Source organism: Pelophylax lessonae (genome assembly GCF_965119305.1).
Source record: "Pelophylax lessonae genome assembly, chromosome: 1".
NCBI classification, from domain to species: Eukaryota; Metazoa; Chordata; class Amphibia; order Anura; family Ranidae; genus Pelophylax; species Pelophylax lessonae.
This window is the reverse complement of record NC_138768.1, coordinates 36497666-36513371: the sequence shown is the minus strand read 5'-3', so window position 1 is coordinate 36513371 and position 15706 is coordinate 36497666. Positions and strand designations below refer to the sequence as shown.

At 43.7% G+C, this 15706-nt stretch overlaps 1 protein-coding gene across 2 annotated transcripts in view; it reads right to left on the bottom strand.

Moving 5' to 3' along the window:
- Window positions 1-1286: 1286 nt before the first annotated feature.
- Window positions 1287-15706, bottom strand: part of LOC309555059 (aquaporin-7-like) — a 129922-nt gene continuing 115502 nt past the window's right edge. For both annotated transcript variants that reach the window (XM_082256882.1, XM_082256881.1), the window contains 2 exons: window positions 6957-7174; window positions 1287-1500 (listed from right to left, as the gene is read on the bottom strand). In XM_082256882.1, coding sequence (XP_082113008.1) covers window positions 1326-1500; window positions 6957-7174 — 393 coding nt within the window. In that variant the 3' untranslated portion in view covers window positions 1287-1325. The remainder of the gene's footprint in view (window positions 1501-6956; window positions 7175-15706) is intronic.

Sequence of the window (15706 nt, the reverse complement as noted above, 5' to 3'; positions counted from 1 at the left end):
TGCAGTCCCTGTACAGCACAAGACAGAGAAGAGAGAGAAGCAGAATGGGGAGCCAGTAAGGCCTGCTTCAGTGCAAAGAGCACAACGAAAAGAGAAGAAAGTGAAAGTAATAACAGAGAGATGGGCTCATCAGTGTTCTGCTTCTCTTTTCACTGTCCAATCACAGGGTGGGGACTTGGAGAAGACCTGTAAGGAAAAGTGAAACTGCAGCAAAGATCAGGATCCCTTCCCCTGCCAGACGAGACTGTGTTCTATAGCAATGTTGCATACCTCCCAACTTTCTGAGATGGGAATGAGGGACACCTATTGTCAAAAGCAGTGCCGGGACAAGACCACCGGGCAAAGGTGCCAAACTGCGCCCCTCCCTTCCCTTAGGGTTGGGGCCAGGGCGCCCACATCCTTGCAATAAACAATTGCGCTCAGGGCAGCCGCCCCTCCTGCGCACCCCTTGTCCCGGCCCTGGTCAAAAGTATGCAGACATAGGACACACACCCCTGCCACGCCCCCTTAAAAGAGAATTGTACATAAAAATGATTAGTTAAACCCACAAGTGCTTCTTATTTTTTTTTTACCACTACTATTCCTTTATAATGCCTTTTGAGATTTACAAATGCAGCAATTTAGAAGTTGGATGAAAGGTTTAGCACCGGGAAAAGATAAATAGAAAGATAAATAGTGCATTTTATATACAACTATATAGATCAGACCAAAATGAGGAGGAAAGTGGGACAGAGGAACTTTCTTACAAATCAGGGACAGTCCCTTGAAATCAGGGACAGTTGGGTGCTATGATGTTGTGTAAATCTCAGAACAGAAATACAAATTCTTTGGCACCTTATACAACTCTCATATATGTATTTCATCAGTATATTGAGCTGTATACCTGGAGTTCAGCTTTAAAAGATATATATGTTTTCGGTGGAGTCATCCTTTAAAATAAAGTGATATATGTAATTAACACAATGGCATAATCCCTGGAACAGAAATGATAATGCCCACTTTGCTACAGTCCATGAAGCCATGTAGATACAGTACTTGCTCTCCACCACAAGGGGTGCTGAAGTGTCCTTCAGTTCTGGGAATTCAAACTAGATTATCAGAGCACGGGATGACTGAATAAGCTTCAAAAGTGCTTTAAATAAAATAAAACGTAATAATACAATATTACATCAGCCTCGTTTTAGTCTGTTGTTTCCTCCAGGTCAGTTATTATATACAATTCATCTTGCTTATATACAACTTTTGTCTCTTACAGAGTCCAACATTTGAACCAGTGCTAAGACAGTGGAGACTGTAGGTCCAATCTCCTTATATGGTCCCGGAGTTCACATGTATTCACAGTTCACCATCTCCGAGTTCCCCTTTTCCATCTCCTGTAACTTTTTTTCTTCCTGGTCTGTCGGAAGGTGAAGTCCCACCAGCAGCTTGTACAGGAAGGCTCCAGTCAGACCACCCACTAGAGGGGCCACAATAGGTATCCAGCACCAGTAGTTTCCAGCCCTGGAATGGAAAGACAAAGACTGTGGTCTATGGTTTAAAACTGGTTGAAGCAAGACAATTGTCCATTGACATCCTTATTTTTTTTTTCTAAAGCCCCGTACACACGAGTGGAAATTCGGCCGGGAATTTTCATCCGACGACCGATCTGCCGATTTTCGGCTTGTTAGTATGATGCTTCCAACAACCGACTCCGACTTTTTGGCCGAAAAAATCCTGGTGTGCAGGCTATAAAATTTTTGTCGACCGTCAAAACACGACCGATTTTCGTCTCATTAGTACAGATTTCGATGGGGAAAAATCTTATGAGCAAGACTAGGCATGCTCAGAGACGAAAGATCACAAAGAAAGCAATCCAACACATGACATCACTTCTGAAGTAGAATTCTGTCGTGCGGGAAAATTCGTGTGCAGTCTAGAGCACATTCCAACCAACAGATACCACTCTGGACAAAAGACGGACGACTGGTGGGCGGAAATTCGTTGCGTGTGTACGAGGCTTTAGTCTTCCAGTCTCCTGTGCATGTTTAGCTGGACATAGTTGGAACAAAATTCAGCCTGTTTAGTAGAGACTGGCCGAATTTGGATTCACGCCTGGCCATCTCAATTCAAAAGCAGTCGATAGTTCAATGGAGGAATCAGCCTCTTGGCTGATGGGAAAAAAAAACAAGTCATCTATGGCCAGTTTCCGTGGATGATTCTTGCACACGTTTGGCTGTGCACATCTCAAGGATGATGCTCCACTCTCTTCTTTGCTCTCCTTCTGAGTTCTACTTATTTTCTTTTCCAAGTGTACTCTCTACTCTGGTGTGACCCCTTTTCTCCTCCGCACTGTAATCCTCAGTTTTGCTTTCCTCACCACTGGGGTCTCTTTCCCCCCGCCCCCCCATTTCCCTCTTCTCCTGCCTGTCCACTCTTCCCTTAGTGCAGTGATGGCAAACCTTGGCACCCCAGATGTTTTAAAAATACATTTCCCATGATGCTCATGCACTCTGCAGTGTAGTTGAGCATCATGGGAAATGTAGTTTCAAAACATCTGGGGTGCCAAGGTTCACCATCACTGCCTTAGTGTATCTGCTCTCCTCCTCTGTGAACAATTCAGCATTTTGCTACTTGGTGTACTCACTCTTCTGCTTTGTTCCCATTCTCCCATCTGTCCAACCACTTGTCTCCTCCTCCTACTGTTAAGCTCTTCCTTTCTGTTTCCATTCTCTACCTTCTGTTCCTGAAGTTTCTTCATGTGACCCACTTTGTGTCCTCTTCTCCTTCTTCCTAATATCCTCAATGCTTCTGGTTAACCTCCTAGCTCCTTCTCCACTTTGCTGCTTTCCCAGGAGGAGGACCCCCTATGTTCTCTGCTGCTTCCCCCAACAGTGTCTATCCCATTTACCATCAACTACTGTGCCCCACCCTTTATTATGATACAACTTTCATGGAGGATTCTTGCATACATTTGGCTGTGCACACCTCAAGGATGATGCTCCACTCTCTTCTCTCCTTCGGAGTTCTACTCATTTCTCTTTCTCATTGTTCCTTCTCCTCAAATGTGACCCCTTTTCTCCTCACCACTATCATCCTCAGTTTTGCTCGCTTCACCACTGGGGCCTCTTTTTCCCCATCATTCTCTTATTCTGCCTGTCCACTCTTACTTTAGTGTGTCGGCTTTCCTCCTCTGTGCAAAATGAAACTCCTTTCTCCTCCGCCAACTCACTCTCGGTGTCCCACCACTTCTCTCCCATACTATTGTTAATCTCTCCCTTTCTGTTTCCATTCTCTACCTTCTGTGCCTGAAGTCTCTTAATGGGTCCCTGTTTTGTGTCCTCTTCTTCTTCCCAATATCCTCAATGTCTCTGGTTAACCTCCTAGCTCCTTCTCCACTTTGCTGCTTTCCCAGGAGGAGGACCCCCTATGTTCTCTGCTGCTTCCCCTAACAGTGTCTATCCCATTTACCATCAACTACTGTGCCCCACCCTTTATTATGATACAACTTTCATGGAGTATTCTTGCATACATTTGGCTGTGCACACCTCAAGAATGATGCTCCACTCTCTTCTCTGCTCTCCTTCGGAGTTCTACTCAGTTCTCTTTCTCATTGTTCATTCTCCTCAAATGTGACCCCTTTTCTCCTCACCAATGTCATCCTCAGTTTTGCTCGCTTCACCACTGGGTCCTTTTTTTTCCCTACATTCTCTTATTCTGCCTGTCCACTCTTCCTTTAGCGCGTCGGCTTTCATCCTCTGTGCAAAATTCAACTCCTTCCTCCTCCGCCAACTCACTCTCGGTGTCTCACCACTTCTCTCCCATACTATTGTTAATCTCTCACTTTCGGTTTCCATTCTCTACCTTCTGTGCTTGAAGTCTCTTAATGGGTCCCTGTTTTGTGTCCTCTTCTTCTTCCCAATATCCTCAATGTCTCTGGTTAACCTCCTAGCTCCTTCTCCACTTTGCTGCTTTCCCAGGAGGAGGACCCCCTATGTTCTCTGCTGCTTCCCCCAACAGTGTCTATCCCATTTACCATCAACTACTGTGCCCCACCCTTTATTATGATACAACTTTCATGGAGTATTCTTGCATACATTTGGCTGTGGACATATCAATAATGATGCTCCACTCTCTTCTCTCCTTCTACTCTGTTCTCTTTCTCATTGTTAATTCTCCTCAAATGTGACCCCTTTTCTCCTCACCACTATCATCCTCAGTTTTGCTCGCTTCACCACTGGGGCCTCTTTTTCCCCATCATTCTCTTATTCTGCCTGTCCACTCTTACTTTAGTGTGTCGGCTTTCCTCCTCTGTGCAAAATGAAACTCCTTTCTCCTCCGCCTACTCACTCTCGGTGTCCCACCACTTCTCTCCCATACTATTGTTACTCTCTCCCTTTCTGTTTCTATTCTCTACCTTCTGCACCTGAAGTCTCTTAATGTGACCCTGTTTTGTGTCCTCCTCTTCTGCACAATATCCTCAATGCTTCTGGTTAACCTCCTAGCTCCTTCTCCACTTTGCTGCGTTCCCCAGGAGGAGGGCCCACTATGTTCTCTGCTGCTTCCCCCAACAGTGTCTATCCCATTTACCATCAACTACTGTGCCCCAACCTTTACTATAATACAACTTTAGTGGAGGATTCTTGGCTGTGTGCACCCCAAGGATGATGCTTCACTCTTCTCTGCGCTACTCATTTACTTTTCCCAGTGTACTCTCTCCTCTAGGGGGGCCCTCAATGTTGCTCTCTTCACCACTGGGGTCTCTTTTTGACCCCCATTCTCTTCTTCTGCCTAGCCACTCTTCTCTTAGTGTGTCTGCTCCCCTCCCCTATGCAAAATCCAAGTCTTTCATCCTCGGTGTACTCTCTCTTCTGCTTTGTTCCCATTCTCCTATCTTTCCCACCACTTCTCTCCCCATTTTACTGTTATGCTCTACCTTTCTGTTTCCATCTGTGCCTGACATTTCTTCACGTGACCCTCTTTTTTGTCTTCTTCTCTTTCTTCTCAATATCCTCAATGCCTCTGGTAAACCTCTTAGCTCCTTCTCCACTCTGCTGCCTTCCCCAGGATGAGGCCCCACCATGTTCTCTGCTCCTTACCCCATCAGTGTCTATCCCATTTACCATCAACTACTGTGCCCCACCCTTTACTATGAACAGCTTACATATCCTGCCCCAACATCAATATACATCTTCCAGTTACCAATGATCAGGAGCTTGTAGGCCATTCTCCTCATCACATCATAATTGACAGCCAGTGATCGCATGATCTTAAAGTCCAGCAAACACCTTTCTTTTTGCTAATTAAATAAAAAACATAAAATGTGATCTGATGCACCCAGGGATGCGCCTCCATCCCCACAATAACATACCCATAAAAAACTTTTATTTGCCCTTGGACTTTATATGAGGCACAACACATACAACAACTAAATAAATGGTATAGAAGATTACCGCTTTTTAGCTAGATGCAAATCTCATTACATAAAAAAAACAGATAACCTATTAATAATAGAAAGCTGATTTCTATGATTATTATTCTATATCAATTATAAATCAGTTATTCTATATCAATGCATTTTATACATAGTATAAATATTACTGGTCATATACATTACAGGTATCAATACATAATTTAATTAGAAAATACATCTAAAAACTCGATGCGTTTCGTCAAGTGAACAGAGATTCACAAACCACGTTGAGTTTTCGGATGCGTTTTCTATACTAATCATGTATTGATACCTGAAAAGTATATGGCCAGTAATATTTTAACTATATATTAATGTATTGATATAGAATAACTACAAATCAGCATGCTATTATTTTTATTTTATCTCTGTTTTATGTAATTGGATTTGTATCTACAGTATTTATCAATAAAGCGGTAATCCTGTATAACCACTCTTATTTGTTGGTTGTATGTCCTGTGCCTCATATAAAGTCCCAGGGCAAATAAAAGGTTTTTATGATATGTTTTTGTGAATTGTGTTAAAGGGCTGGGAGAGGCAGAAAGAGGTTAGACATCAGTTTTAGGGCTTAGTTACACCAGATGCAGTCCAACGCGTTTTTTTTTAAAAGCAGTACAAATGCATAGGCAAGAAAAATGAATGTATTTCAATGAGCCAGGATAACATCATTCCAATGTTTTCATGTGCGTTTAAAAGTACAGCATGCTGCATTTACTTTTTATTTTTTTTGCATGGAAACATAGCAGAGCACACCGCAAATGCATGTAAATGCAAATAACTTAAACGAAAAATGTAAATAATGACTAAAAAGGCACCATAAATGTGCTGCAAACAACATATAAATGTACATGCAAAACTGCACACTGAACAGGGGGATTGCGGTATGAGTGAGCCCTAGAAAATGATAAATGAAAAAGACAACAAAAAATAAAATTTACCCTAAAGTGTTACTAAACCCACAATAGTAAAATCTGTCTGTATATGCAGTAAAGCCTGCTTATTATACTCACTATAAAACCTAAGGGGTTAATCCTGCACATTGTGTAAAAAGGATGTTTGATCCTGTCTTCTCTGATCCTCTCCTCCTTCCACTGTCCCCAATCTATCTCCTGATAAGACAGAGCCTTTGAAGTCACTCTGCACATGCTCAGTTTGGTGTGTATTGCTAGAGGGTTTTCTTTTCTTAAGAGGGTGCATGTGATCAGCACAGGGCCAATCAACACCATCCAGACAGAGGTTCAGGGGTCCTGCATTCTCATAGGACAGTCAGAGGAGAATGAAAACTCCTCCTACAAGCTTTAACCAGACACTGATAGAAGTCACAAGACTGCTATATACTGCTGATGATAAAAATTATTTAGCAGTTTATATTTACTAAAATAATTACATTTCCATGTTCTGTGTGCTGTGAGAGACGAGATATAGGCTCCTGGGTTTAGTAACACTTTAAAGAATTCAAGGTTTCCCCCCTTTTGTGTGGCATCTGTGTATACAAAAGTGTAGAGGTTACCTGAACACTTCTAGTCCCCACCCTGCAGCGGCTGTAAAGAGGCGGGGCCCAAGGTCTCTGGCGGGGTTGATAGCATATCCAGAATTCATCCCCATAGACATTCCAATAACAGTAACCAGGAGCCCTATTACCACGGCATGCGTGCCTCCGAGGGCCGGGCTGTTCTTCTTATCATTTATGGCCAAGATGCATAACAAAAGCGCAGCTGTTCCCACCACCTGCAATGACATGTTACATTATGACCTTCTGTGTACTGGATCTGCCCTCAATGACATGTTACATTATGACCTTCTGTGTACTGGATCTGCCCCCAATGACATGTTACATTATGACCTTCTGTGTACTGGATCTGCCCCCAATGACATGTTACATTATGACCTTCTGTGTACTGGATCTGCCCCCAATGACATGTTACATTATGACCTTCTGTGTACTGGATCTGCCCTCAATGACATGTTACATTATGACCTTCTGTGTACTGGATCTGCCCCCAATGACATGTTACATTATGACCTTCTGTGTACTGGATCTGCCCTCAATGACATGTTACATTATAACCTTCTGTGTACTGGATCTGCCCTCAATGACATGTTACATTATAACCTTCTGTGTACTGGATCTGCCCTCAATGACATGTTACATTATAACCTTCTGTGTACTGGATCTGCCCCCAATGACATGTTACATTATAACCTTCTGTGTACTGGATCTGCCCCCAATGACATGTTACATTATAACCTTCTGTGTACTGGATCTGCCCCCAATGACATGTTACATTATAACCTTCTGTGTACTGGATCTGCCCCCAATGACATGTTACATTATAACCTTCTGTGTACTGGATCTGCCTTCAATGACATGTTACATTATAACCTTATGTGTACTGGATCTGCCCTCAATGAAATGTTACTTTATGACCTTCCGTGTACTGGATCTGCCCTCAATGACATGTTACATTATAACCTTCTGTGTACTGGATCTGCCCCCAATGACATGTTACATTATGACCTTCTGTGTACTGGATCTGCCCTCAATGACATGTTACATTATGACCTTCCGTGTACTGGATCTGCCCTCAATGACATGTTACATTATGACCTTCCGTGTACTGGATCTGCCCTCAATGACATGTTACATTATGACCTTCCGTGTACTGGATCTGCCCTCAATGACATGTTACATTATGACCTTCCGTGTACTGGATCTGCCCTCAATGACATGTTACATTATGACCTTCCGTGTACTGGATCTGCCCTCAATGACATGTTACATTATGACCTTCTGTGTACTGGATCTGCCCTCAATGACATGTTACATTATGACCTTCTGTGTACTAGATCTGCCCTCAATGACATGTTACATTATGACCTTCTGTAAGTTCGGGTCGCCAGTCCTCAGGAGGAATGTGTTGGAGCTAGAGAGAGTCCAGAGAAGGGCAACTAAACTAATTAGGGGATTGGAGGACCTTAATTATGAAGAGCCTCTGCAATCGCTTGATTTATTCTCCCTGGGGAAGAGACGCCTGAGAGGGGACATGATAGCAATTTATAAATATCTCAATGGTGATCTCGGCATAGAAAAACAGCTATTCAGTCGAAGGGATTGCATGAGGACTCGAGGGCATACAATGTGATTAGAGGAGAAGCGTTTTAACCTCAGGGGGGGTTCTTTACTGTTAGGGCTCCAAGATTGTGGAATTCTCTACCACAAGAGGTGGTTTCTGCGGGAAGTATGGTGGCTTTCAAAAGACTCTTAGACGTACATCTCAAGGATCAGAACATTCAGCGGTATGTGAGATGATTACGGCCACACACACCTACACTGAACTGGATGGACTATTGTCTTTATTCAAACTCACCTACTATGTAACTATGTACTGGATCTGCCCTCAATGACATGTTACATTATGACCTTCTGTGTACTGGATCTGCCCTCAATGACATGTTACATTATGACCTTCTGTGTACTAGATCTGCCCTCAATGACATGTTACATTATGACCTTCTGTGTACTGGATCTGCCCTCAAGTGCTGGCTGTGCTGTGCTTCTATGTCTGACCATCTGGTATCTCACATGCAGCGATAACAAAGCTTACACAAGTTCCCACCACATCTGGTACCTGCCTCTGTTTTCCCTTGGGATAGCTGCGATTGGTTCACAGTGATCACAAGATACAGTGCTTGCCTGCTGCGAGATTTAGGGTCTTTCCCAGGATCAACCTAAGTATACCTTTTCCCATCTCCTGAGCCTCAGACATCTAAACAAAGTCTGGTCTTCTCCAACAAATCCTGCGAAGAAGGATCCTGCTGTGCCACATTCCCAGGTTGTGTCTATTCGAGTAGTATGTGAGGGTGCCTAGGCATCCTGTACCTAAAGCCTCAACTGCTAGTCACACTAGGTTTGGTGATGTCACTACTGTGCTTGTCAAGGACATGCTAGCTATAGTGCAAGTAAAGCTCCGAGGCGCACACAAATGTGCAGGTGCAGCTCTGCGGGTGTACGCCTTGCGGTGCACAGGCGCGCGATGTGCATGCATTCGCCACTGACACTGGCGCCAAGTTGCCTATATAAGTGCAGCAGCTGCAGTAGTTGGTTGCTGTCTGATCTGCAGCTCTTCTTGTGTTCCTGTGCCCATTCCTGTTCTTGATTTCTGTGATTGACCGGCTTGTCCTGAGACTCCTGACCTCGCTTAAACGCTACCTGCCCTGACCTTGGCCTGTCTTGGATTCCGCTTGCCTCTGCCTGCTCCAGTGTTGCTGACCTCTGCCTGTACCCTGATAATTCTCCTGCCTTCTGTCCATGCCTGTACCTGAACATCTGTTGCTGACCTGCTCTGTCTGACTACGCTTCCTATGACCTGTCCAGGACCTGCCGACCTGCGGCTGGTCAGCAAGTGGTTAAATCAGTATTTTTTCCAAGAAAATTACTTAGAACCCCCAAACATTATATATATATATATACAAGTATATTCAATTATTTATTTTTAGCAGAGACCCTAGAAAATAAAATGGCGATCGTTGCAATATTTTATGTCACACGGTATTTGCGCGGCGGTCTTTTAAATGCATTTTTTTGGGAAGAAATACACTTTCATGATTAAAAAAAAAACAGTGAAGTTAGCCCAATTTTTTTGTATAATGTGAAAGATAATGTTACGCCGAGTAAATAGATACTTAACAGGTCATGCTCTAATATTGCGTGCACTTGTGGAATGGCGACAAATTTCACTACTTAAAAATCTCCATAGATGACGCTTTAAAATTTTTTATCGGTTACCTATTTAAAGTTACAGAGGAGGTCTTGTGCTATAATTATTGCTCTGGCTCTAACGATTGCGGCGATATCTCAATTGTGTGGTTTGAACACTGTTTACATATGCGTATGTGTTTGTTTTAGCACGCAAGCACAGAGGGACGGGGCGCTTTAAATTTTTATTTTTTTTTTTCTTCATTTTTTTATTTATTTATTTATTTTATTTTTACACTGTCTATTTACATTTTTTTTAATCACATTTATTGCTATCACAAGGAATGTAAACATCCCTTGTGACAGGACAGGCAGTGTACTTACTTTTGTTGCCAGCGATTTAGACATTAATGGCCGGTTCACACTTGTGCGATGCAGGAAGGCTGCGAATTCGCAGCCTGTTCCCGCATCGCATCCGCACAAGAGGCAGTTCACACTGCCATATGCGATACGCAGGGGGTGTCAATTAAATGTTAACGACACCCTCAGTTTGATCGCATATCGCAGTGCGATCTGACAGTTCGCACAGAATCGGATCGCACAAATGTGAATCACTGTGCGATCCGATCCTGATGCGGCTGAGAAAATGCCTCCTGTGTGTCTTTGGTGCAGGTGCAGTGCGAATTTCAGCCATTCAAGTGTATGGCTGAATTCACATCCGCACAGGAGATCGCATGTAATGAAGGAGCAGCGCGCTCCGCTATTACATGCCATCTCCGCAGCCGCACATATGTGAACCGGCACTAATGCCTGTGTGTTGAGTTATTTTGAGGGGGCAGCAAATTTACACTGTTATACAAGCTGTACACTCACTACTTTACATTGTAGCAAAGTGTAATTTCTTCAGTGTTGTCAAATGAAAAGATATAATAACATTTTTACAAAAATGTGAGGGGCGTACTCAGTTTTGCGAGATACTAAAGATACCTAACATGTCACGCTTTAAAATTGCGCCTTCCCGTAGAATGGCGGCAAACTACGGTGCTCAAACACCTGGTCTGGTGCTAGAATTATTGCTCTCACTCTGACGTTCGCGACAATACCTCGCATGTGTGGTGCGAGCACCATTTACATATGCGTGCGGGCGTAACATATGCGTTCATATTTGCGCGTAAGCACGGTGGGACGGGGGCGCCTTAAGTTATTTTTATTTATTTATACTTTTTTTTTTTACACTTTTTTCTTTTATTATTATTTTTTTTTTGTACTTTTACAAGGGATGAACAAAATCCCTTGTGACAGCATGGGCCATGACAGGTCCTCTTTATGGAGAGATTTGGGGTCTGTTAGACCCCAAATCTCTCCTCTGGCTCCCCTGTGCATCTGATCAGACCGAGATCGGTTCAATCGTCAGCTTCTCTGGCTGCCGGTGGCCAGGTAAACAAAGGGAAGGGGTGGAACCGGAAGTGACGAATACTGGTCGCTCCCGATTTCCAAGGTTACAGAGAGAGGGGAACGACGTCAGTTCCTCTCTCTCTGTACCAGGCAGCCATTGCTGCTGACCGCATCGCTCCCAGCCTCCGCCATGGGACCGGAGAGCCCGGGATAGGCAGGGGCAGTGGCGGGAAGGAGGTGGGATGGGACCCCCTTCCGCCACCCGCAGAAATGATTGAGTGGCTAATTAGCTACTCAGATCACTTCTACCTTATACAGAATCACCAGCTGCAAACAATGATACCGGGATGATGCCTGTAGGTGCACCCACCATCCCGACATAACCACGGAAACCCGAGGGCGTACGGGCATGTCTTTGGGTGGGAAGTGGTTAAATAGCACCAATTATGTGGGCCTGTGAATGAAATAAGCGCACTCAATGGATAGCAAGAAAAAATGTAAGAATGTTCAAAGGAAAATCTATCTATATTCAGCTTGAAATCTTTATTGCTATTGATAAGGCGGAATGCTGGGGTAATGATAGCGGGTTTCTTTCAGTTTACATTCACAACCATGTACAAGGTGTAAAACGTGATTCGTTAAATCATCTGTTATTGTTTACAAGACCTAGTATATGTAGCACCCTCCTAGTCAGGTGCTAGATAGCAGGTATAGGTTTGGCTTTCTCTGCTTAACAGGAAAGCAGTAGGCAAATAGAGAGGCCAATAGAGAGGTACATTGGACAGTGGAGGAAACCCAGCCAATGACACACAGGCTTTGATTTTTATCCCATGGGTTTGGCACAGAGAGTGGTGCATCCTGGAATAGGGTATAAAAGCCAAGAGCACATGAGGCAGGGTGTCTTTGGGCGGGAAGCCAGGTCCCAGAAGGAGGGTGATGGCTGTCTCCTCTTCTGTAGCAGTGGATGGTGGTCACAGGCAGTCAGCCTGGTGAACCAGGGAGTGTGACTGAACCCAGAGGTCCAGGAGAAGCTGACTGGAGGAGTTGGGGCTGAAGTGAATCTGGAAAAACAGTGTCTGTGAGTACAGAGGAACTTGCCCAGAGGTCTGCCTAGGAAGGGGACCACTTCAGAGTGTAGGAGTCAGTGGATGGGTGTCAGGTCCACAGTGAGAGAGAACGGGTTGCCAAGTTAGAACCCTGAAGATAATTGTACACAGCAGTGTTAATTTTGGCAGCAAATTTCAATTTAGTTTTAGTCTTAGTCTTAGGACTAAAATGGCATTTTAGTTTTAGTCCCATTTTAGTCTTCTGCAAGTGTTTTAGTTTTAGTCGTATTTAGTCGACTAAAAGTCCAGTATATTTTAGTCGACTAAAACGCCCTACATTTTAGTAGACTAAAACTAATTTTAGTCATCTATAATCGAATGGGTGTAGTTCAATTGTAATTTGTAATGCATTATTTAAGCATTTCTCTACAATTTCCAAACTCATTATATACTACTGCTGGTCCTGGAGTGAAAAATCTAATATGTTATTATTTATGCTTTGAGCATGCACCAGTGTTAATTTTTGGCAGCAAATTTCGATTTAGTTTTAGTTATAGTCTTTTGACTAAAATGCCATTTTAGTTTTAGTCGTATTTTAGTCTTAAGAGTAAAATGCCATTTTAGTTTTAGTCGTATTTTAGTCATCTGAATTGTGTTAGTCGACGAAAACGTTTTAGTCGGTTTTAGTCGATGAAATTAACACTGGTACACAGGAACACTTTTATTACCTTTATTCCAGTGGCAGAGTGAAGCAGCGGCCTTGCCGCAGTCTCAAGTCAGATGTCCTCAACTTTGTGAATAGTTGCTAGTTGGAATATCCCACTCATCCCTTCTCCTATCCCAGTTCTAAATAAAACTACAAAACAACATCCCCTGGACTGATCATTGACTGAGCCAAGTACTTAAAGTGATACGTTTCTGCAAGCCATTGCTACGGGTAACCCAGGGGAATCCAGAAAGTGTTATATTCAGCAGTCCTCTAGGAGGCAGTGCTACATATAGATCTGTACAGTATATACAGCATACAGTGCATCCAGAAAGAATTCACAGCGCTTACTTTTTTCCGCATTTTGTTATGTTACAGCCTTATTTCAAAGTGGATTAAATTCCTTATTTTCCTCAAAATTCTACAAACAATACCCCATAATGACAACGTGAAAGAAATTGGTTTGAAATCTTTGCAAATTTATTAAAAATAAATGAAAACAAAAAAAAAAATCCCATGTACATAAGTATTCACATTTATTTGCCATGACACTCAAAATTGAGCTCAGGTGCATCCTGTTTCCACTTATCATTCTTGAGATGTTTCTACAGTTTGATTGGAGTCCAACAGCGGTAAATTCAGTAGATTGGACATGATTTGGAAGGGCACACACCTGTCTATATAAGGTCCCACATTTAGCAGTGCATGTCAGAGCACAAACCAAGCCATAAAGTCGAACAAATTGTCTGTAGACCTCTGAGACAGGATTGTATTGAGGCACAGATCTGGGGAAGGGTACAGAAAAATTCTGCAGCATTGAAGGTCCCAGTGAGAACATTGGCCTCCATCATCTGTAAATGGAAGAAGTTTGGAACCACCAGGACTCTTCCCAGAGTGGGTCACCCGGCCAAACTGAGTGATTGAGGCAGAGGCGTAACTAGAACCTTCAGGGCCCTGATGCAAGAAACCATGAAGGGCCCCCCAGACCCCTGGCCGGGGCCCTTACCTTCAAGCCCAGGGCTCTTCCCACTAATCCTGGGGCTCTTTACACTCGTTGCATGGCCTTTTATTACGGTCCCGCAGCAGGATTCTTTCACAAGATCTGCGGTGGGCCTTCTTCCTGCAATCTTGTGGGCCCACTTCCTGCAATCTTGGGGCCTCCCCACAGTGGTGCAATGCCAGGGTCCGGTCGCAAGTGTGACCTTTGGGATCCTGGAAGTTCACCCACTGGTTTGCTACCGGGCCCCCTGGAGCATGGGGCCCGGTAGCGATTGCAACCCCTGCAACCCCTGTAGTTACGCCCCTGGATTGAGGGAGAAGATCCCTAGTCAGAGAAGTGACCAAGAAGTGACCAAGAACCCGATGGTCACTCTGACAGAGCTCCAGCGTTTCTCTGTGGAGGGAGGAGAACCTTCCAGAAGAACCACCATCTCTGCAGCACTCCACCAGTCAGACCTGTATGGTAGAGTGGCCAGACGGAAGCCACTCCTCAGTAAAAAGGCACATGACAGCCCGCCTGGAGTTTGCCAAAAGGTGCCTGAGGGACTCTCAGACCATGAGAAACAAAATTCTCTGGTCTGATGAAACAAAGATTGAAATCTTTGGCCTGAACGGCAAGCATCATGTCTGGAGGAAACCAGGCACCGCTCATCACCTGGCCAATGTCATCTCTACAGTGAAGCATGGAGGTGGCAGCATCATGCTGTGGGGATGTTTTTCAGCGGCAGGAACTGGGAGACTAGTCAGGATAGAAGGAAGGATGAATGCAGCAATGTACAGAGACATCCTTGATGAAAACCTGCTCCTGAGCGCTCTGGACATCAGACTGGGGTGAAGGTTCATCTTCCAACAGGAAAACAACCCTAAGCACACAGTCAAGATAATATTAAAGTGACTACGGGACAACTCTGTGAATGTCCTTGAGTGGCCAAGCCAGAGCCCAGACTTGAACCCGATTGAACATCTCTGGAGAGTTCTGAAAAGGGCTGTACACCGACGCTCCCCATCCAACCTGATGGAGCTTGAGAGGTCCTGCAAAGAAGAATGGGAGAAACTGCCCAAAAATAGGTGTGCCAAGCTTGTAGCATCATACTCAAAAATACTTGAGGCTGTAATTGGTGCCAAAGGTGCTTCAACAAATATTGTGGAAAGACTGTGATACTTATGTACATGGGATTATTTTTATTATTATTTTTTTTTTATAAATTTGCAAATATTTTAAACAAACTTCTTTTATGTTGTCATTATGGGGGATTGTTTGTAGAATGTTGAGGAAAATAATGAATTTAATCATTTTTGGAATAAGGCTGTAATATAACAATATGTGGAAAAAGTGAAGCGCTGTGAATACTTTCTGGATGCACTGTAAGCAGTAATGAATAACTTGAAATAATGTTACCTTTGTACCGTTATTCTTG